Below are 22,579 nucleotides of genomic sequence, written 5' to 3'. Positions count from 1 at the left end.
CCTACACGTGGCTGAACACAGTGAACATTTTCTACCAGAGCACCGTGGACTATTTTTAAAAGTGCATTTATTAAAAAGAGCACATTTTCAAGCACAGTATGAGCCTGCCTTTCCTTGGTGGGTGTATAGGGTACACTTCCAGCACGGATTTGGTTATAAACTCCATTAGCATCAAGTTGGCTGAACTGAAGACTCAAATTTTATGAGAGCTGACATGGGAGCATCGAATCCAGAGGCGTCACTGGTTGGAAGTAGAGGCATCAGGGAAGTCGGGGCTCATCTGACAGTGTTAGCAGAGTCTTGCTTGCTCAGAACAGTGGGCTGAACCCTTAGGAAGCAGGATTAGTGGTGGTTTCTGATATCCTCCCTTCTTCCTGGCCCTAGTGTTTATGCTGCTCCACGTAACCATCCTGGGGCCCTGGGGGGATCACGGGCGCCTTTCTCCCCTGGGATGTGGAGTCAAGATGGAGCCCAGGCTGGTACCTTTTACAGCCCAGCCCTCTGCGTGTCTCACCGGAGATGGTGACGTGAGTTGCCTCCAGTCCTCCTGCCGTGGGAGCGCCACTGGCCTCAGCTCCCCTCCGCCCCACTGCCTTGGTTTTTAAAAATCAAACCTTACAGATGTGATCCAGCTCCATCCAGGGTTAAAACTAACTGGGATGGGAATTCTTCGCATTTCATTTCATCTGGGCACGGCGCCATTTTTCCAGCTCTTTTCTTGGCATCCATTCATCAGTGGTGAGTCTTCGGAAATGCTTGTTCATGAAAGTTTCAGGACTCAGCTGAGAAACAGCTATACTTGCTCTGGTCACAGGGTCAGACATGTTTTCAGAGGAGCAATTAGTGTGTATGCAAGTGTATGTCCCGTGTGTCTGAAATAGTCTGTGTGTCAGTGTTTGTGTGAGTGTGTAGGAAAAATCGTAACTGTTACAGGTTGACCACTTACTGTGTTCTAGTTGACAAGAAAGATGCTTTACATCCTTCGGCTTATTCATTCTTACAGCAATCACACAGCAAAGTATTACTAGCTGTATTTAATAATAGTGAAACAAAGGTTCCTAGCAGGTAAATAGATTGCCCAGAGTTTAACACAGACGAGACAGAGTAAAGCTGGGATTCAAATCCAGGATACTCATCATCCAAAGTCTGAGTGACGCCTCCCATCCCGGGTCTCCTTACACTTTGACCGTAGTGTACTGTGAATGTTTTCTCTTGGCCTTCTCAGGCTTTGCTATGGATCTCTCGTGTGAGGACTTCATTATGTAGCCATTGCATTAAAATCCTTTCGCTTGATCTTTTGGTAAAATTGGAAACATTCAAGAGAATGTATCAGGCACCAAACAGAACATGGGCTTCTTCGCATAAGCTTGGACGGTGGCTTCTAGAATGGAATTGTCAGGTTTGTTGCAAGGTCGGTAAGACACACTCTGATGAGGAAGCTCTGGGCTGATGGCAGCGGCCCTTTGTCAGAGTAGAGGGAACGTGGGAGATTGTCCTGGGCGAGCCTAGCAGAGGGCAGAGAGAGGGGCTGGGCTGGTGAGCTTTCCATCCCCCGTTGTGTTTGTATTTCCCCGTCTGAGCCTCAGTTCTTTCCTCCCTAAGATGACGGTCCTGAATCAGATGGTCTATAAGTTCTCTTCCAGCGCCGACCATGATGAATGTGAACTTTTGGAAGGAACTCAGCCTTGTTGGTGGAGGCTTGTGACTGGCACCATCGGCCGCTCTCGGGCAGAGAACTAAAAGGTCAGGTTTTATATCTGGACCTGAGCTCTCTGTGTTGTGAATAAGTGCTGGGATATGAGCAGCGGTAGCCCGCTAGAGCATGACTCGGAGCTTCCTGGAGAAACCTCTGACCTTTGGATGTTTCAGACCAGTGCAGAGCAGGGTGCCTGCAGCCCTCAGCGTGTGGGTGCCTCTCATTCCCTCTCAGAAGCCCTCTGGGCCGTGTTACGTCTGCAAGCCTCCTGCAGAGTGCCCGAGACCAAGGCCTCTCCCGTTTTATGTATGTGCACCTGGGGGGTGTTGCTGAAACGCAGACTCTGCATTTTTAACAAGCTCCCTGGTGATGCCGGTCCTGCGACTTCTCAGCCACCTTTATAATAAGCACAGAGTGCCCCGCAGGAAAGGCAATTTGGCTAAATTCAGAAGGCCCAGGTTCAAGTCCCAGTTATGTCATGCCTTCTTTGAGTAAACCATGAAGAAATCACTTAGCTGCTCTGTGACTCAGTTTCTCCTTCTGCAAAGTAAGAAAAATAATTAATAACTAACAGTTACTGACTGCTTGTTATGTGCCAGTCACTGTGCACACTGTTTAATGGGCTGTATTTTAGTTAATCCTTATGATAACCTTATGAGGTAGATTCTCTTATCAGCCGTGTTCTGCAGAAGCTTAAGCACAGAGAGGTCGACTAACTTGCCCAAGGTCACACAGCTACTAAATGGCCAAGCTAGAATTTGAATTCACGTTGTTGTCTGACTCTGAAGCTTTAAGACCTTGTAGAAAGGGTAGATGTGAACGATCGCGGAACTGGTTTGTGTGTGTGTCACACAAGCAAAGCATATAAATAAGCACATTCATTTGTATGACGTGTATTTATAAGTATTTAGGACACCTGAAATTGTCAAGAAGTAGGTGTTGCCCAGATGAGGGGATATTGTTTATAAGGAAAACAAATGTTGTTCCAGTTTATATAAATTGAAGTCAAATGCTTTGTGAGGTTTTGAAGAGCACAGGTGGTGTTGTCTTGGGTTGTTCAGCCAGGAAAAAAAAGTGTTAGCGAAGAGGGGTGGGCGGTTCTGGTTAATGGCATTTCTGGATATTGAGAGTTAAATCCCATCTCATTTTCAGTCTTGTTTTTGCAAATTTGGACGGTAGATCCAATCACTTCTCTGCCTTCCTAGGAAGAGCACAATTACCCGACTGAGGGTATCTGTGATCGAGGATCAGGCAGCCATGGAAATTATTCTTCTGAACGTGGATTTCCTGCAAGTGGGTTGTGGTTGTGGTTGTGGGTTGACTGTGAGCATCATCCAAATTTGATCTCTCACACCTCTCTGGACTCCTGGGCAGGATAAGCAGATGTCTGCTTTCTCTCCTCACCCTTCCTTGTTACCCTGCCTGAGGCCTCTACATGGATGACAGAGCAAGTTTTCAGTGGGGAAAATTATTCTTATGTGAATGAGTATCCAAGTTTGAACTCCATTCTTAGAAGTGTCCCGAGCATCGTATGAATACGGCAGATACCTGGCACCTGCGTCACCAGGTCCCCCTCTCCCTTGCCCTTTGCAGACCTCACTGATGAAACACCATGCTCTTTTTGTCCATCCTCCCCCAGGACACCCTCAGAATTCTCCTCAACACGGCACTCCAGGCAGCCTGTATTCATCAACTCTAGTTGCCACAAGAGATATAACTTACATGCCGTGTCTATCCATGGGAACTACCTGAAAGTTGATTTTCCTTTCAATTTAGGGAATATGTATTAAACACCCACTAATTGCTTAAGCATGCTGCAAATAAATTCCATTTCCCACTTACTCTCCGTTTTATGCTTCCTGCCAAAAGTGGATGACCTGTGGGCGTAGTGAAAGTTTTAGTTACTTGAATTTTTAGTTAATTAAGGTTTTAATAGATTTTTTTTCTTTCTCTGGGATATACTTCCGGTTGTTCTGATTAAGATGGTGACCATTCTTAAAGTTCCTGTGAGGTAGGGCCAGTGAGGCAGGGCCTTGATCCGGCTCTGCTGCGCTGATGCTCCCGGGGGAATGCCTGCTTTCCAATGGACCGTTTTCTGGAGGCATCCTCTGGGCAGTTCAGCCACTGGCTAGGTGGCCAGTGCATATGGAGTGGCTGCAGTGGGCCCAGCAGCTGTGCAGCTTCAGCCAAAATCCTCCCCTGACAGCTTATCTGTCAAGATTCAGGAGTTCATGTAAATTACTGCCTAAGTCGACTCCTCGCGCTTGAGGTCATCATCGCGGAAGTCGCCTGGAGAGCCTGTCAAGACGAGACGCTTGCCACCAATTGGGTCAGTGAGTCCCTCGCCCCCACCCCCTCCCATGCTTCCTGCGCAGGTTGGGCCACTTTGAAGCACCTGCCTTGTTAGGAAGCAGGGCGGAAATGCACAGCGGAGAATTCCCGTGCTCCTCTCCCCACAACGGGAGCTTGAGTCCTCGCTGGAATGGCTTCTCAGGGGTGAAGGGCAGCCTGATTGCTGGGCTGGCTTTTGGTCAGACTATCTTGAACCTCCCTTCCATTCACCTTGTCAGTTTGGCCTCTTAAACACCAACGTGGTTTGCCCTTGCCATGCTTAAAAATTGTTTTAACTTCTGAATCATTGAATCCCTGAGATTCAGCATCCTAAGTGATCGTGGTGATATCATGTGCTATTTTGAATTTTTCAAAGAACGTCGTAGGGAGGGAGAAAGAGAACATCTGCAAAACATAAGGCAGTGTCTCTGGCCCTGTGGGGGAATATCAGAGAAGACCTTTCACACTTAGCCAGTTCTCTAAACCAGGTGTTTTTTAACTCGGAACCCACGAGCGTCAAAGGACCAAAAAAGATCGACAAACTTTTTGAAATTAAACGCACCATTTTCTTTAAATGTATGTATGTTCATTTTTCAAGGAACAGGGTCCCAGCTTTCATCAGATGCTTAAAGGCATAAAGTCACCCAGCAGGTTAATAAGACCTGCTAGATTGGATGTTAGGTTATTGTAAACTCATCCAGGAAAATCTCCAAAGGTTAACATGGGGCTGGGAAAAATCTGTCCTTCTTCCCTGTGGAAATACAGCCCTGTTCTAAGGGGCTACCCAGGAGGTAATAATAAGTTCTGTAGAGCTGGAAGGAGAGTGATCTGGTTCTCTTCCATTACATAGTTGGGTAAATTGTGGCTTGTGGTCTCAGATATCAGAGCCACAGGACTACCTCTGTGTTTCGGGTCCTTATTATTCACTCAACAAGTCAACCATTTTTTGAGCATTTACTTTAGGTTAAATCGGGGGTTCAGGCTTTCTATATCCGAGGCGTTCTTTCAGATACTGGACATCTTGCAGTACCCTTGGCGGAATTAAATTACACTGCAGCTAGGGTACGATTCTCAGGCATTGTCAATGTAAATTTTTTCTTCTCTGCCCTAACCTTCCTCTGTTTTGTTTAACCCCTGTTTTTTTTGATGATCTACTGCAGATTATATAGTTGACCCACACTTGGCATTTTTGGCTTCATTGTAACAATAAACATTTTCAGTAATTCCAAAAAATATATATTTAAAAAAAAAGAGAAAATTGTACATACTGATTCTGTCTTCTTTGTGTGTCCGTGAAATGTACAGCTGCTAATTGAGAACTGCCAAGCTAAATTCTGGGCTGGGTATTAAGAGACTGACAATTTAAAGCACTGCCCATTGAGTGCTTGTTGTTCTAGATAAGTGATAAGCTCCTTAATCTGATGAAAGTCACATTTCAGTGGTAAAAACATTTACTAGGTACAGCAACAGGTAAGATAGTTTCTGGTAGTGATAAATGTTAAGGAGGGAAAAAAAGGATCATAGAACGGAGAGTGAATGAGAAGGGCAGGTGGACCATGTTTTTAGAGGGTTCTTGGTGGAGGTGAGTGAGTACGTGAATAAAGCAAAATAGGCCAGCCCATCAAGGGCTCAGGGAAGGATGTTCGAGGCAGAAAAACAGCCACTGCAATGATCCTCAGAGAGGGGTGGCCTTGGCAAGCACACAGGACAAGGAAAAGGTCCAGGTGGCTGAAAGATGGGGAGGGAGGCAAAATGAAGTTGGAGAGACGGGAAGGGGCCAGATTATATTGGCTCTTATAGGCCAAGGATAAAGAGTGTGTACTTTATTCTAATTGTAGTGGGAAGCCAGTGAAGCTCTTTAAGCTGGAGAGTTGATTGTCGTCGCCAGTGTTTTAAAAAAATAACGGTTCATAGGAAATAGATTCTAGAGAAGCAGGAGTGGATGCTGGGAAGAGTAAATAGGCTGTTGTCGTCAGGAGGTGATCATGAATTGAACTAGGAGAGTAAAGGCAGAAATGGTGAGAAGAGGTCATGAATCAGTGACTTAAGTCCCAGCCCACGCACAGAGGAGGCCCCCGGGCTGCACTGTTGTCCATTGCGTGGACTGCGCCAGAAGCACACGGGTGTGGCTGCGTCCTCCAGGGGTGCGGTGGGTGTGTCTAGGGGGCATGCGTCTTCAGCCATCACCTCGCCAATAACGTATTTTAAAATATTTTAAAATATTTTCAACGTCTTACTCCCATAGACCATGTGAATTCAATTCATCCAGGGCTTCTTTCCAATAAAATATGAAACCAGGAAATGTTATTTTCTTTCTCTGGATTTCCCTCCGTCTTCTCACTCCTGCAGACTGAGGAGTCTCGTCGTGGCTCAGAAAAAAACCGCAGAAGCCTTGCCACGGATCCCTTGAAGAAGGGGAGTCAAGCATCTTGCCTTTTTCGCCCGTCCCTGCTGTGGGAAACCCTGAGAAATGTGTTTTGTTTTGGTTTGGTTTTTCCCTTGGACTTGACCGAAGCCAGGGCTCTCCCGAGAAGAATGTCTTCCCCTGTTGTGTCTAACTCGATCTCAGTGGAGGGGCTTCACTCCCAGCCTCGGTGTTCGGTAAACACCCAATTTCTTGATGCTCTTTCCCCTCAAGTCCGCTGGGGTCATCTCCAGCCTTTGGCCTCGTTCACTGAGGAACATGGCTTTCTGGGAAGCTTTTGCCTCGAGCCCTTCAGCAGGGATATTAAAGGGCCCCTGTCAAGATTTGAAGGGTGTGACCACAGCCAGAATCCCCATAAGCCAAGCCCCTGAGGGACGCTCTTGCCAGCTGGCCCACATCCACACCAGAAATGGCTGGATTTCAGTGGTTCTCTGTGTATGAAGCTGGCTGAGTTCCCCTGGATGAAAGGCAATCTAATATAAACTGAAAACGTTATTAATAAGCAGCCACTTAAGAATTTCCTATGACTTGCCAGTGATTTGGGGGCCTCTCTGTGAACAGCGAGAGAGGCACAACTTGTTTTACATGGATTAAGGGACCAGTGCAGTCAGTCTGAAGGGGCCTTCAAAAGGCATTCAGGTGTTTGGTGAAGGGCCCTGGAATCTGGCAGATCTGGGTTTGCGTTCCCATTTTCATCGTTTCCTGGCTGTGGGAGCTTGAGTACCCTGCAGAAACACTTTGAACCTTGGTTTTCCTATCTGTAAAATGAGGGTGATGCTAATAATTTCCATCTCTTACTGTGCTGTGAGGATTAAAGAAGGAACTCATGGAAAAGCGTTGAGCTCAGAGCCCGGCGTCCACTCCAACCATGTCTTCTTCTAAATGAAAGTTGGAAAAATCAGACCCTAAGAATGGAACCTAACTGACTTCACTGCCCCTGGTTCAGGGTGAGAAAAAGTAGAACCTGGCGTTCTGGACACTCCACACTTAATAGGAGCAACCAGAGCACTTGGCTTCTTTGAGCTCCCCCTCCTTCGTCTATAAAGTGGCAGTAATAACCCTTGTCCCTCTGACTAACCTTGTAGAAATTTTTGGCAATTCAAAGAGTTCCCTGAGTTGAAATTGTGGGGGAAGCTCTAAAGTGCTTGATCAGCCCCAGGGGTCATTCATTTAATATTCAAACATGTCAACTTGATTGTATCTTAGTAAGAAACGAAGGTCATTTCTGTGACCTTGAAATCTAAAAAGCGTGGTAAAGGATGAGTAATCCTTTGGTAAGGCTGATAATCAGATCACCTTGCTCAGTCTAGCACACCTGTAAGTATACACTAGGTGTTTAATAAAGACTTGTAGCAATGACTTGTTTGCCACCCATCAGTTTTCCATTGATCTGTTTCCATCCCAACTTGAATCTCTTAGTAGGATCTAGATTGACTTCTACAGAACAAGAACCATGACTACTTCTATTGACTTGTTTTGCTTTTCATTCCTACACGTGGCACGGGGCCTTGCAAGCTGACGGATGGTCAGATTTCACCATAGCAGGCATGCTGTACGTATTATGTTCTTTAACCCTAACAGCAGCTCAATGACATGGCAGAGTTAGGATTTGAACCCAAGTCACTGTGCCTCCAGGATCCACAGTCTTAATCCACTGCACTGTAGACTGGTTTTTAGTATGCAGAGCATATTTAATGCTTCAGATGTCGTGTACATGAGGTTAGCCAACTTCTTCCCCATGGGAGGTACAGATGACACAAGGACTTCAGCAGATGGATGGCATGGAAGAGAAGGGCAGACAGAGATTTTGTGGAGTCTTGTGGTTCTGGCCTTGAAATTGGGAGCTGAGGAGTGTTAGAATTCCATGTGCAGACGTTTTCTCAGAACCTATTCCCTGAAGGACTCATCTGGAAGGGAGGTGCTCTTGAAACTTGCTCTGCTAAACATCCAGTGAAGCAAAAACGTACATGCCATAAAATCACAGTTAACATGTGGACAATGTGAAGTGTGGGGATTGATCCAGGCATAACCGTTCCATCTACCTTGGTTTCTTCTTAGCAAGGCAGTGGGTCTGACAGCAGCTCAGGAAATCAGAGCCTCTCTAAGTACTCACAGCCATTCCTACGGATGCAGTGATGCAGGTAGCAGTGTTGCCATGGAGACACCATCAGTGGCCAAGCTCTTCTCCTTTGAGGGTTCCCTCTTTCTTTTCCTCACGATGCTGAATTAGCTAGCTGTGTGTTTGGTGGGCAGATTTCCTCACTGGCCTGTGAACATGGGAACTACAGTGAAGTTAAAACTCCTTCAAAAGGGTGGCATGTGTAATCCTCCAGCCGCTGTCTTGTCCCCATCTTAGACTCTTCCAATACTTTCATGACACCTTGTTCTCTCCCACCTCCATGCCTTTCTTCACTTGTCGGGGAGACTCCTTCCTTCTGTTTTTGCCTAGGAACCTCCTACTCAGCACATTTCGGGTCCAGCCTCCTCAGGGAGGCCCTCCCTGACTTCTTGTTCACCAGGAATTCCCTGTACGCAGTGCCCCGCATGTGGTATGTTTTCTGTTAGTAACTGACCTAACAAAGTCACAGGACTGTTCCCTTTTTGTTGCTTTGTTTTAAAACTTACTTTGAAAAATGGCAGTGTTATATAGAAGTTACAAAAATAGCCCAGTGAACTTCCAGGCACGCTTTTAGAAATGTCTGCTCTTGACATTTTGCACTTTTGTGCTACTCGCGCGTGCTCTGTCTCTCTCTCTCTCTCTCTGGATGTATGCACACTTATTGTTATAATTATTGCTCAAGCATTTGAAAGTACATTGCAAACATTATCCTCTACCTGTATGTGTTTCAGCATCCGCCTCCTAGAACAAGGACTGTCATCTTAAATATCCCCACAAGTACTTTTCGCTTTGAAATGTATGGTCTAGCTCTTTGTGGCTGTGTCTTCATGCCCCGGTCAGACAGGGACTCTTTGCTGGTTTGTTTTGTTTCAGTTTCTCACCACACTCACCAGAATGCACAGTACGTGGTAGATGGTCAATGAATTACTGTTTAACCCATGAAGCTCCCTGCAGCCAGCACTTACGGCATTCCCTCCTTCCCCCTTGGCACTCACCTTTCCAGGATGCTCCGACCCATGGTTCCCGCTGCCGTGGGAACTGTAAATAACTTTCTGCTCAAGCCTGCCTGTCCCGCGTATGGAGTAGCTGCCAGGGCCCCAGGATGTGATCCTCATCCACTGGCTGTTGGGAGCTGGTGGATAAGTACCCCTGCCTCCTTGATTTTTCTCCAGTGGAACGTCTCTGATGAAAGCTCTCTTACCGTCTCCCCTGGCTCCTCAGCTGAAATGAGCCCCGGGTACCGCAGTCTGCTCATCCCCTCTGCCTGTGTTGGCCTCCTTTCTGCCCTGTTTTTCCCTCCCCAGTTTCCCTCTCAGGGCTTTTTGGGGATCACCTCCCAAACTTCTGTATGTTCAGCTGCCTTCCAAGGATCTGATTCCGGGGAAACCTAACCTTGTGCTTCGACTGCTGGGACATCAGACCCTGAAATCAGAAAGTCTGTTCAGAGATGCTCAGAATATGGAAAATCATCCCAGAGGCTTATTTTTTTTTTTTTCAAGGAAACGTGTTTCCACTGCTTAAAAATTCCAAGATAGATTTAGTCTAAAGTAGGCCACTGTGTATGTTTCTTCATGGAAATACAAATTGATGTATTAAGAGAGAAAGCAACTGCCTCTAAAAATGATCCTGTACCACCTTGGGCAGCGCCGGGGAGGGAGAAGGTCCTCCTGGCACAGATGGCCCGAGCTGCTGGAGCCCGGGCGCGGGGCAGGCGGCCGGGCGGGCCAGGCAGCAGGTTTTGGCTCTGTGCGCCCACCAGCCTCGTGCCCAGCTGGCCCCGTCACGGTCTCCGCCCTTGAGCTTCTGTGTTTATTAGGAAGCCATTTTTTTCCTTTCGCACAGGGATAGAAATCTTGCTTCCAGACATGGCAAGTGTCAAGGTTCATGCTTGGGTCCCTCGTTCAGACGGAGCGTTTGCCAAAAATAAAAGGGGGAAAAACACAGTGTTGTGGCTGGAGGCGGGGAGGGAGTTAAGGAGCCAGTGAGGCTGCAAATAACCGGATGTGCTGGCGTCTGGGTGTCAAGTCAGAGGGATGTAGGAATTCCAAGGAGAAGGGAAGAGCTTTCCTGCATCCGCTAAGACGGCACCATCCCCTGACTCTCAGATCTTGTGCTCGGGCTTTGGGACAGGCAGTGGCTCAGCCAGTTTGATCACTGTCATTGATGCAGACAGACAAGGGGGAAGGGAGGCCACGCGCCACCTCATGAGAGTGACTCACCAGGCTCTTCCCCAACCCAAAGCCTTTGTGCTTGCTTTCCCTCTGCCTGGAAAACTCTCTCTCTGGTTTTCCTCAGAGCTGCTCATACTCCGTCTTCTAGTCACAAGTCAGAAGTCGCTTCATTGGGGAGGTCTGTCCTGCTCCATCGTCAGCCCCTCCTTGTCTCTTTCCATCCTGACACCTGTCACACAACCTGTGAGCGGCAGGTGTATCTGTTTGTTTCCCTGACTGTTGTCTGTCTGCTTCACTTGGCTCTGAGCCCCATGAGGTTAGAGATACTGTCTGAATCACTGCTGAATATGCCGAGCATCTCAGTACAGTGCCTGACACACGGAAGATGCTCTGCCACTGCTGTTTGCTTGGATGGCTGGTTGGTAGGTTTGATGGATAGATAGATGAATGGACAGATGGAAGGAAGGTTAGAACTATATACAGAAGAAGGAAGATTTAGCCACTCTGCTTAACACGAGATAGTAGAAAGAGCATCGGTCTTGGAGTCACACAACATAGGTTCCAATCTGTATAACTTCAGTCAAGTTGCTTATGAGTTTATAGAACACATGGTTCGTATGTGTGAAATGGATAAAAATGGCAACTTTGTAGGACTGCTGAAAATGAATAAATGAGATAAACTCTGAGAAAATATGAATATTATGAACCTTTTTGGAAATGTAAGGAATTATATTAATAGTGGAAATACAGCCACCGTGTTCACCCTGACACGTCACCCTCCAGCACGAAGCACGTGTTAAGGGTGGAGAGGCGGGCGTCGGGGCCCGGAGGTCAGATCTGTCGCGTGGAGTCCTTGATCCTTGGGGGACAGGTTCCATGTCTTGGAACCTCCTCATCTTGTTTCAAATTTGAAGCCAGCCTCCATGAGTATGTATGTATCTCGCCTGCCTGCCTTTCTGACCTTCTGCTTCTCCACTTGTGTTGTGGGGAGCCGTGTGGGAGGTGGGAGCAGAAGCCCCGTGTTTGGGTCATGTGGTCGTGTGACCCCTGTGGTTTTGGAGGGAAACAGCTTGTGTCCTTTGTGATGGCTCAGTTTCGACAACCCTGACTCAAGGATCATGGGAGTATCTGAGCAATATCTTAACCCAGGCGGACCCCACTTGGAGCCCTTACTGGCAGACACAACGTGGTACTGCCTCTTCTGCTAACAGTATCCACTGTCTTTTTAGTGGCTTACATCCAGGCAGCCTGCAGCCCAGTAAAAAAACAAAAACAAACAAAAACAAAACTCCATCCCCAAACACTTATTTGCCTGTTTTTGTTTTTGTAAAACAGAAAAGGTGGAAGAGATGTTCCCAAAGGGCAGTAAACTTGGAATCATTTTTGGCTCATTTTAGGCTGGTGCTTCGCATGTGTATGAAAAGTTGACACTCTTGTTGGGAACTCGAGGGAACCCAGCCCCTGCCCTGCCCCTCCTGAGTCTGGCCTGCCCAGGACAGATCCTTCGGGCGATTTGAAATGACATAAGTTACCACACCACTGAGAGTCCCTGACTGATGAGCAGAGTCACAATTCAGAGCCAAGGCTTAGAGGTTTTAAATTATCCATGCCCCATCTCTGCCCACTTGCACAGAAGACTGAAAGTTGATAGCTGTTGAAATCTGGCTTTCAGATGATTTTTTATCTGAGGAACATAGCTTAACTCTGTGATACGCATAAGTATATATGCAATTCCCACGCTGCCGGCATCTTCCACGCCGTGCGTAATAAATTCTCTGATCGTGCTACGGGGCACCAGATCAGAACAGACCCCCTTAATCTGGATCGAAGAACCCACATGTCTTTGCCAAGAGTGTCGTGTGTACGTATGTGGGTGGCTCTGTCTTTTAATTTCAGGCCAGAGGCTTGTGTCTTCGTACTCGCTGATGGCAAGTGCAAAGAATGAAATCTGGTCTTTAGTTTCTTAACATGAGGGAAAAAGAGGAACAGTAGCTGTTTCTGTTGAACACTGATCATCTCTGGGTTTGTGAGTGTTTGAATTATTTTTCTTCTTGCTTATCTGTAATGCCTGATTCTTTTCTATATTCATTGCAGGTTGCTTTTTTTTTGTTTAAGGATAAGGAAGCAGTAACTTTAAATTACAATAAGGAGGAAAAAGTTTCCTTTTTTCCTCTTACTAAGAATAAAAAGAGTTTTTCTTTCGCCTATACTGAGCTGAAATCAGAGAAGAATTTCAATGCCTAGAACACATCTGTTATTTAGCAAAAAAGAACTATGGAGGCCTTCGGGTTATTTTAGCCCTTTGTCTTTAGCAAAACTGTCTTTTCCTACACCTGATCTCAGCTCCCTGGGGCATTGCCCTGTTGAGCCCAGCGTAGTGCATTCCTTATCAATCATTTGATTTATGTGGGACGGAGCCGCGCTTTAAGCAGTCTGCCCCTTGACCCTATGCATAAAAGTGGCCTGAACCTGATCTGACCATGGACTTGGGACCGAGAAGCCCATACCACAGGGGAGGTAGAAGGCAGGACAGATGACAAGGCTGGCAGTGGGAGACCCTGTTCTGGTGGCTGGTGTGGTCCCGCCGCTCACCAGCCTCTTTTCACACAGATGCCCCAGTGGTACTCAGCTGGTATGTGACGGGTGGGCTTAGTGATTTAAGAATTTAATAACATGATGGTCAGAAGGGGTCGGCATAGATCCCCCCGGAACAGGTTTAAAAATGTGTACATGGTACAGAGATTATCGAATGTGTTGGTAGAACACACCAGTTTTCAGATCAGACGCTGACTCAGGTGCTCCCTTCTAACTAGGAGACCAGCTACAGAAGTGTCCTCCAAGTGCATGTCAGAATCACGTGGGATGCTGGTGAAGGTGCACTTCCTGGGCCCTGTCTCAGACGTGTCAAATCACAGTCATGGGGGAACATCGCCACTCCCCAGGCATCTGCGTGTAATGTCTTAGAAACCAGATACACAGTTTCCCATGACTAGAATCACCATTACATGCAGAGTTTCAAGATTAGGAATTGTCCATCTCTTTAAAGTTATCGACAACTTCTTTTTTTCTTTTCATCTTTCTACCATGCATCAAATTATTGGGAGCCTACTTCCTAGAAATGACCTTGAGCTTCCAGGGAAATATGCTGGTTTCCACACCTGTCTTTGGAACCCGGGGGACGTGAGGAGCATGAAAGTGCCTAGAGTTTGGGAGAAGGTTGAGCTTGAGAGGAGCTGGGCTCTGGGCCTCCTTCTCTTACATCCATTTGGGCAGCTCTGTTTTATATATTGAGCTTCCACATAGAAGTTCTTTTGCAAAAAATATTGTCCTCTCATGGAAAAAAAAAAAAGAAAGAGGGATGAAAGAGATAAAGAAGGAAAGGGGTGAGGGGAGAACTTAATGATGTTTCCAATCCTATCCAAATCTAGAATTCTGTAGTTTACGACTTGAACTTGTCAGAATCATGTTACAAAGGAAGATCCCTTTTTTGCCTTCATCCTATCACTACTCACACAGAACAAGACATCGTGGTTCAGGGTTCAGGGTTGTAAATAACCTGTCAACATGTCAAAGATGAGACGGCCCCCCCATCACACACCCCTGCCGCCAACCTATTTCTAATGAACCCTTCCCCATGGTAGGTTAAGTTAATTGGTATAAATTGTTAAGTCATTTTGCAAATGGTGTCATCACTGGTGCAAATGACCAGAGTGTTTTTAGACAGTTGGAAAGTGAGCCTTCACAGGCCAGTTTTGTGTATTCCGTGAAAGAACCAATCGTGGCTTCTGAATAAGGAAGCAAATGCATTTATAGCTGCAACTTCTTGGAGGGGAGGGGGATGGACGGGTTGCTGCTGGGTAGAGGGAAGGAAGAAGGAAAATGCAGCATCTCTGCTCTCTGAATCATGCCTTATTCCTTGGAAACCTGTCATTCACGAACCCAATTATGTACAGGTGGAATGTCAACTCTGACAGAATGAAACCAATGCACGCTTTATATGATTGGGTTTTTTTTTTTTAATGAAATCTTGCTTTACTAGCAGGTTCTATTTTCATAAATGTCAATTTTTTTTTTTAATAAAGAGCCCAATCGTATATTTCCCCACGCAGTCCTGAAAAGCCTTAATCAGCGTGTCGAAAGAGAGAGCTGTTGGTTGTTGTCGTGTGCATTTTGACATGAGGATCAAGGGAAATCCTCTCGGCTTTACCTCTGACCCTCCACTCCTTTCTCAGCATCCGGGCCTGGGGTTCCTCATTTGTAAACAGAGTTTATTAAATTAGTCTTTCCAGAGTCTGTCATGGCAGCTCTCAAAGGTTAAAAATTCTTTGCAAATAAAAATGCCTGCCGCAGGAGTGCCTGTTAATTATAAGTGAGAAATGGAAGGCATGAAGCTAGCAGGGAAAAGACAGAAGGTCCTCATGGTTTTGATTTACATTTTTTTTGTTCCTCCCTCCTCTTTGGTCTTGATTTTTCTGAATGTGTTTATTGTTCAGGAGTAAAAAGGTATTCTCTGGTTGGAATCAGGTATCCCTTCTGTAGGTTATTATTTGGGTTTCGGGAATTAGATGGGTCCTACTTTGAATCTCTGTTCTGCTGGCTCTTTAAGATTTACTTTGAACATGTCGCTTAACCTCTCTGAGCGTCTGTTTTCTTCTCTGCAAAGTGGGGATGATACGTCCTTTCTTGGAGGACTGGTGTGTGAATCTGGGCTCGTGCGTGGCAGGTGTCGGCAAGTGAGATGCTGTGCGTTCTGCTGGTGTGGGCCCCCACCCCCCAGCCCTGCGCATCCTTATCCAACTTCACCATTCTTGTTTTGCAAAGCACTTGGCGTCTTTAGTATACTAGATGATTGAATGACTTGTTATTTGTTGCGTGTGGTATGTTTCTCCCCCTCTCAGAATATAGATCCCATGGGGGGAGGGATCTTTGTTTGTTTTGGGTGGGTATCCCAAGTTCCTAGAACAGTGCCTGGACATGGGAGGTACTTGATGGTTATTTGCTGAATGATGTCACCCTCTCCCCTTTCCCTCTTCTGTTCATGCTTCTACTCAGTGAGACTCAACTGTACATCTGGCTCTTTAATTCTGTGTTTTGCTTTCTTCCTGTCTTTGTTCCTTCTCCTAGAGCTTCCGTTCATTAGACTCTGTCCATCCAGCATTAAAACTGTGCTCTTCCTGGCCTTGCTGAACACATGAGCTTTATTGATGATTATACTGGAGACTGAATTTGGTAAAAAAAATTCCTCTACATTTTGTTCTCAAAGTATGACTTTCTAGTAAAAAGCATTAGTTACCAAAGAGCTTCTTAAACTTGCTTAAACACACTGAGACTGTTTTTCCCTGAAGTCGTAAACTGGCATTCAAAGTTCTGAAGGGGAAAAGAAAAAAAATGTGATTGCTTCCCAAGATCCCTGGATTCTTTACAATAGCCGATTCATTAAAGAGTTACTATTAAAATGCGCTTGGATTGTTTTTAAAAACCCATAGCCAGGGTTTGGAGGAAGCTTCTCTGAGTTTGGAGATGCAAAGCAGACCCACGTGTACGTTCTGTCCGTGTATTTTTGTCAATCGGATGAAAAGCAGGAAGTGGCAGAATCTGATAAGCCAAACTTGGCTGGACAAAACTGATTTTGTTTCTTCAAGTACATTTTGGTGTCAAAATTGTGGCTAAGACATTAATAGAATAGGTATAAAAACTGACTGTGCATCTCAATAAATGTAAAAAAAAAAGTATTTGATAAAATCCAGCACCATTTGGTGATAAAAACACTCAATAAACAGCATACAAGAAAACTTTTTCAACTTCAGAAGGGGAAGTTACCAGAAAACCCACTGTTACATTATACTTAATGGTGGAAGATTGGATACTTTCCCTTAAGATCAGGAATTAGACAAGGAGCTGCACACTTGCCACTTTCGTTCACCATTGTACAAATAGGTGAGTAGAGGACCTAGCCAGGGCAATAAGACAAGACAAAGAAATAAAAGGCATCAGATCAGAAAGGAAGGAATAAAACTACCTCTATTCACAGATGATGTGATCTTGTATATAGAAAATTCTAAGGAATACACACACACACACACACGCACACAATTGGAAAATAAAAAGTCAGCAAGACTGTACGATGTAGGATCAATGTACAAAATTCATTTGTGTTTCTATACACTACGGTCTGAAATTTTAATGCAAACAGTTCCATTTATAATAGTGTTGAAAAGAATAAAATACTTAGGAATAAACTTAACAAAAGAAGTATCATCGGAAGAAACTGAGTTGAAAGAAGTAAACTGAAAAGACATCCTTTGCTCAAGGATTTGGAAGACTTAATATTGTTATGGCAACAGTACTCTCCTAATTGCTCTGAAGATTCAGTGCTGTCCCTGTCAAACTACCAGCTTGATGTTTTGCAGAAATTGGCACATTAATCCTAACTTTTATGTTTCATAATGCAGATGTCAGGGGCCCAAAAGAAAGAAAGTAGTTTTTTTAAAGGAAGAACATAGTTGGAAGACGTACATTTGATGATTTTAAAACTTCCTGCAAAACTACAGAAATCAAGACAGTGTGGTATTGGCGTAAGGACAGACGTAGTAGATCCGTGAAATAAAATTGAATGCCCAGAATAAAGCCTTACGTTTATGATCAGTTGATTTTTGACAAGGATCGATGCAGTTGAATTGAACGATGCTGGAACAGTTAGCCACATGAGAATGAAGTTGGACTCCCATCTTCATGCCATATAGAAAAATTAACTCAAAATGGATCATGATCCAAATGTAAGAGCTAAAGCCGTGAAACTCTTAGATAAAAATACAAGAATAAATCTCCATGACTTTGGGTCAAGCAGTGATTTCTTAGATATAATACCAAAAGCACAGGCAGCAACAGGAAAAAATAAATTGGACTTCATCAAAATCAAAAACTTGTGTTTCAGAGGACAGCAAAAGAGTAAAGACAACCTACCAAAATGGGAGAAAACTTTTATAGAGCATGTATCTGATAAGGACTTATCTTTATCCAGAAAATATATAAAGAATGCTTTCAGTTCAACAATAAAAAGACAGATAACAGTTTTCAGTGGACTAAAGTTTTGAATGGACATTTCCCCAAAGAACATATATAATAAGCATATAAAAAAAGATGCTCAACGTTGTAAACAAGAAAGTACAAATCAAAACCATAGTAAGATACCGCTTCACACCCTACTAGGCAACAATCAAAAAAAAAAAAGATGATAACAAATGTGACAGGGATGTGGAAAAAATGGAACATTCGATCACTCATGGTGGGAATATAAAAAGGTGCAGCTATTTGGGAAAATAGTTTGACAGTTCCTCAAAATATTAAACATACAGTTACTATGTGACCTAGCGATTCCATTCCCAGGTCAATACCCAAGAGAATGGGGAACATATATCCATACAAAAAACTTGAACATATGTGAAGTAGCATTATTCACAAAAGCTAATGTCTACCGAATGTCTACCAACTGATGAATGGATCAACAAAAGGTAGTGTATTCATACAATGGAATATTATAATGTAATAAAAAATGAAGACTTGACACATGAGTCAACATGGATTTATCTTGAAAACACCATGCTATGGGAAAGAAGCCAGTTTCGAAAGACTGCATCTACTGTGATTCCATTTATATGAAATTTCCAGAATAGGTAAAACCTTAGAGACAGGAAGTAGATTGCTGGTTGTCAGGGCCCAGGGGAAGGGGAATGTGGGAAGTTACTGTTGATGCACACGGAGCTGCTTTTGGGAGGGTGAAGAAATGTTCTAAAATTAAACAGTGGTGATGCTTTCACAGCTCTCTGAATATACTAAAAACCAGTGAATTGTACATTTAAAATGGTGCATTTTATGGCATGTGAATGGTATGTTCACAAAGCTGTTGTCAAAAAAATTCAGACACGTGGGGATTAGGATGCTGGGCCTTTTAATCATCTTTAAAAATGCTGCTGAAATTAATTCTAAAGCTCAGAGTCCAAGTAGAACAGCTTATTTTCTTAAAATTTTCCCCTCCTTCATTTTTTCCCCCTCTCTTTTTATCTTATTAGTAGAAGCTGGAAATGCTTTTGTGTTGCTGACATCAACGTTTTTATTGCTTCATCATTTTTGTGTAGCCATGGAAAAGGGAACAGATGGTAACCTTAAAAGAGAAATGTTCAATTTAGAGGGAAGGAATTTTATTTTTGGCTGCTATCTTTTGAAATAATTCACATGCACAATCCTCTTATCTATGGGGGAAAAAAAAACTACCACCGTGGGGAAATTTGGGGTTTCTAATTAGAGTTTCAAACCTCCAAGGATCTTTAGTGGAGGTGAAAATCTTTCTCAGGAGCTCTTAGGGTCAGGTTTGTTTAGTGGGGGAAAAAATAAATATATTTTTGTACTGTTTGTTAAATAGAGTCTCACCTGCAGTTATTTTTAAAACCACTTCCTTTTCTTAAGGTCTAGGAACCGTTTATAAAAATGGTATCTTGTCAGTATTTGTTAAATCTACTGGCAGTATTTCTGGTCCACATATGTGTTGGGTGTGTTTAAGTACTATTCCAGTCAAGGAAATTGTGGTCATGTCCATATCCAGGGTTCTACCTAGAGAAATTAAAGGTATTTTGACATTCCTCTTGGGATACTGATTTACAAGGAAAGACTGGGGTCCATGTTTAAATTTCCTTAGCATGCTGGTCTGGTGACCCCTGATGGTTCAGGATGATCCCATGTACACGGGGCCATGCCTTCTACAAAGGCAGGTGCTCTGTGGAACCTGCTTGAGATGTTTTTGCCAAAAGCCGGTCGCCAAGGAATCTGTCTCTGGTTTGGGATCCAAGGGCTGGTGAGCGGCGGGCCAAGTGAATAAATGGTTTCTTCTGCCTGCCTTCTCACCTCCCGCCTTTGCTGCTCACAGGAAGATCTGCCTGCACTGCAAGTGCCCTCAGGAGGAGCACATGGTGACGGTGATGCCCCTGGCGATGGAGAAGACCGTCAGTAAACTCATGTTTGACTTCCAGAGGAACTCGACCTCCGACGACGACTCGGGCTGCGCCTTGGAGGAGTACGCCTGGGTCCCGCCGGGGCTGAAGCCCGAACAGGTACCGTTCCTGATCGGGGGGCTGCCGTGGCCTTCGCTTGGCCCTCTGTCTCTCCGTCCTTCCTCATTCCAGCTCGGAAGGCAGAGCTGACTTTGCTGATTCGGAGAAGTGGGGGCTCCATGGGGTGAAGGTGGGAAACGGGCAAGAGACATGAAACCGAGCCTTGGGTGGGCCTTGGCTCTGTTTCATCCTGTCGGGCCATCTTTAACTGTTCACAAAAGATTGCCGAGAAACTTCTAGAACATTGGATAGTGAAACTTCATTGTTGGAGAGGGAAGGGGGTGTTCTGCCTTAGCCATCAATCTTAATGTCAAGATTCTTCGTGAAGGAGAATCAGCAAATAAGGATTTGCCTTATTCTTCCCCAGTAATCTGTGCTGTGTTTGAAAGTTTGGCCTGGCTTTACAAAGAAAGATGTTGGCATTTCCTGAAATGCTTTGGCACTACCCACGGGCGGTAAATATCATTGGCTTGGTTAGATGAACTTGGTTTCTTTCTGTTTCATTGCATTTGTCTCAAAGCTTTGCATTTCTCGATACTTGAAATCTTCTCTTCCACCAGCCTCATGTTCGTTTAGAAGCCCCTCCTGTAAGCTGGACATTCTCCTGAGCTTCCCCGTGCATCTTTGAGAAACAGGTTTACCAGAATCCTCAGTGTTCGCCCACCAGACTTTTCCTCTCACACAAAAAATTCCTTTCTCTGGCTATCTTCTCTATGTCTGACAGAATGTTTTGAAGCTTAAAAAGCCCTGAAATTTTAAGTCAGAAAGTTTAGATGTGATCATGCTTTTAGGAAAAAAAAAGTTCTTTCTGATTAGAAAAGACTCAAAAATGCACCACGAACTTCAGGATGGGACCCTGGTAACACTTTTTGGTTAGCCATTTCTCATTTTTCTTCTTCCAATACTGAGGTTGTAAATTGGTGGATGAAATCAAAAACACAGGCAAGATTTGTTTAGCCAGCAAAGTATTGCTTAAAATCTTGAATTAGTTACTCATGCTTAAAAATTCAGAAATTTTAAAGTTCATATTGACATCTGGAAATTTCGAGAATCTGGAATCTGACTTCTGCAAGGATTGGGGTGTCAGCTGCTGAACTCAGCACTAGACATTCGCTGCAGACAGAGTTTAGGAGGAATGACTCTCCAGGTCCCCCTGGTCCCTGCTAAGGCCATTTCATCCTTTTGTGTTAATCTTCCGAAGCCCTACAGACGCTTCAGTTTGGTGATGTCTCTTCTAATTCTTACTAGGGAGAAAATGTCTTAGAATAAAAACAGTCACAGAAAATTATTTCGGCAAGAGTTGAAGGGAGTTCTGTGTTGGGTTATTGGTATTCGCAGAAGGAACTGAGTGTTTTCTCTCATTGGCAGGTCTTTCTTTTCTTCTGTTTCAGTAAAGACTGTATTACTAAAGAATAAGTCGAAGAAGAATGAGAGTATTTGATTGAGTTTGTCTGGAAACTCAAATGAGGTGGCGGGTGACTGAATATCTGTGTTTGACATCATCGTTCTCCTGCCAGTTCTTGAGCAGTGAGTTTTCACACCTCGATACATCTGTGAGCTCATTGCGTTTTCTTGCTAACCTCATTTCCAGCAGCTTCTAAGGGACCCATCTTTCTTTTGTTCACATTGCTTCCTGCTGAATTGGGCCCTGAAATTCCAAAGTTAAGCTATTTTCAGCTCCCTGCTTAGGCAGATTCTTTTCCAAGCCCGTTAGATATCATTCTCTGATGCTCATATTCAGGGAACATTTTCTGTTGGCCCAAGAGAACAGAAGCTAAGGTCATGGTCATATTCACCAGTTCCAAAAGTTGAGTGCTTATGGTATTATTAAAGTCCGCCTAGCCTCATCCCAAGTGAATGTCTTTGGGAAACATAAAATGACTTTCTTTGATTTGTTTTGAAAGAAATTGATTCATGCTATTAAACGCGTGCTTTGCATTATGTCAGATGAAAGGATATTCCCATCTCTTATAATTGTATTTTTCTTTAAATGGTGTTCTGTATTCTCTGCACTTGCTCAGACCTATATGACAGAGATGATTAGAAGGGAAAATTGTTCTCCAGAGAGAAACTGTCTCTGTAAGCTATTTGAAGGGCTCTCTATTTACCTAATAAAATAGGAGTCTGTGTGAAAGGTGTTCGAAGGAATTGTGTTGCATGAAAGAAATGGTCTTCAAATTTTTGAATTATGAGATCTTTTAAGGTCTGTTACTCACAGAACTGTTTATAGATTTAAAGATTTTTTTTAAAAAAGCTGCCTAGTAGATTCTAGAAAAATTTGAGACTCTAAGTGCCTTATATTAATGAAAATTCTGATGTTTAATATCATGTTAGTTGTCTCTGATTTGAGAAAAGCCATTTTTCTATCGAACGAAATTACAGTGAATATAAAAATGCTTTTTGTACTGGAGGCAAAATAGGTAAGGCTAGTTAGGGTTCCAAGTAATCTGCTTTCATTTTCATTAGAAACCTTTCATTTTACTCTCTGAACGTGGGGTTGGTAATATACCTTCAGGCGACACTCTTTATTATTTTATTTCTACTGAGAAATGCATTCAGTTGAATGTAATGTGAAAGAAAGTGGCCTCCCTTTTAGGGAGCTGTTCTTGACTATGGCCATTTAATTTTATAAAAATCTACTAGCTGCAAAACCCAGCCTTCTTAAAATCGTGTGAAAAGTGATCAATGTAACAGTTGATGCTGGAAAAGAAAGGCTTCTAGCTTGTGTTTTAA

General features: G+C 44.1%; 1 protein-coding gene across 10 annotated transcripts in view; it reads left to right on the top strand.

Moving 5' to 3' along the window:
* Nucleotides 1-22,579, top strand: part of PRICKLE2 (prickle planar cell polarity protein 2) — a 357,036-nt gene that overhangs the window by 247,578 nt on the left and 86,879 nt on the right. For all 10 annotated transcript variants that reach the window (XR_012060699.1, XR_012060698.1, XM_072941627.1 and 7 more), the window contains one exon: nucleotides 19,663-19,846. Coding sequence is in view for 8 of the 10 variants with exons in the window: in XM_072941620.1 (XP_072797721.1) it covers nucleotides 19,663-19,846 (184 nt within the window). In the remaining 2 variants the exon portion in view is untranslated. The remainder of the gene's footprint in view (nucleotides 1-19,662; nucleotides 19,847-22,579) is intronic.

Source organism: Vicugna pacos, chromosome 17 (assembly GCF_048564905.1).
Source record: "Vicugna pacos chromosome 17, VicPac4, whole genome shotgun sequence".
NCBI lineage: Eukaryota > Metazoa > Chordata > Mammalia > Artiodactyla > Camelidae > Vicugna > Vicugna pacos.
The sequence above is the reverse complement of the archived record's forward strand: the minus strand, read 5'-3'. Positions and strand labels throughout refer to the sequence as shown.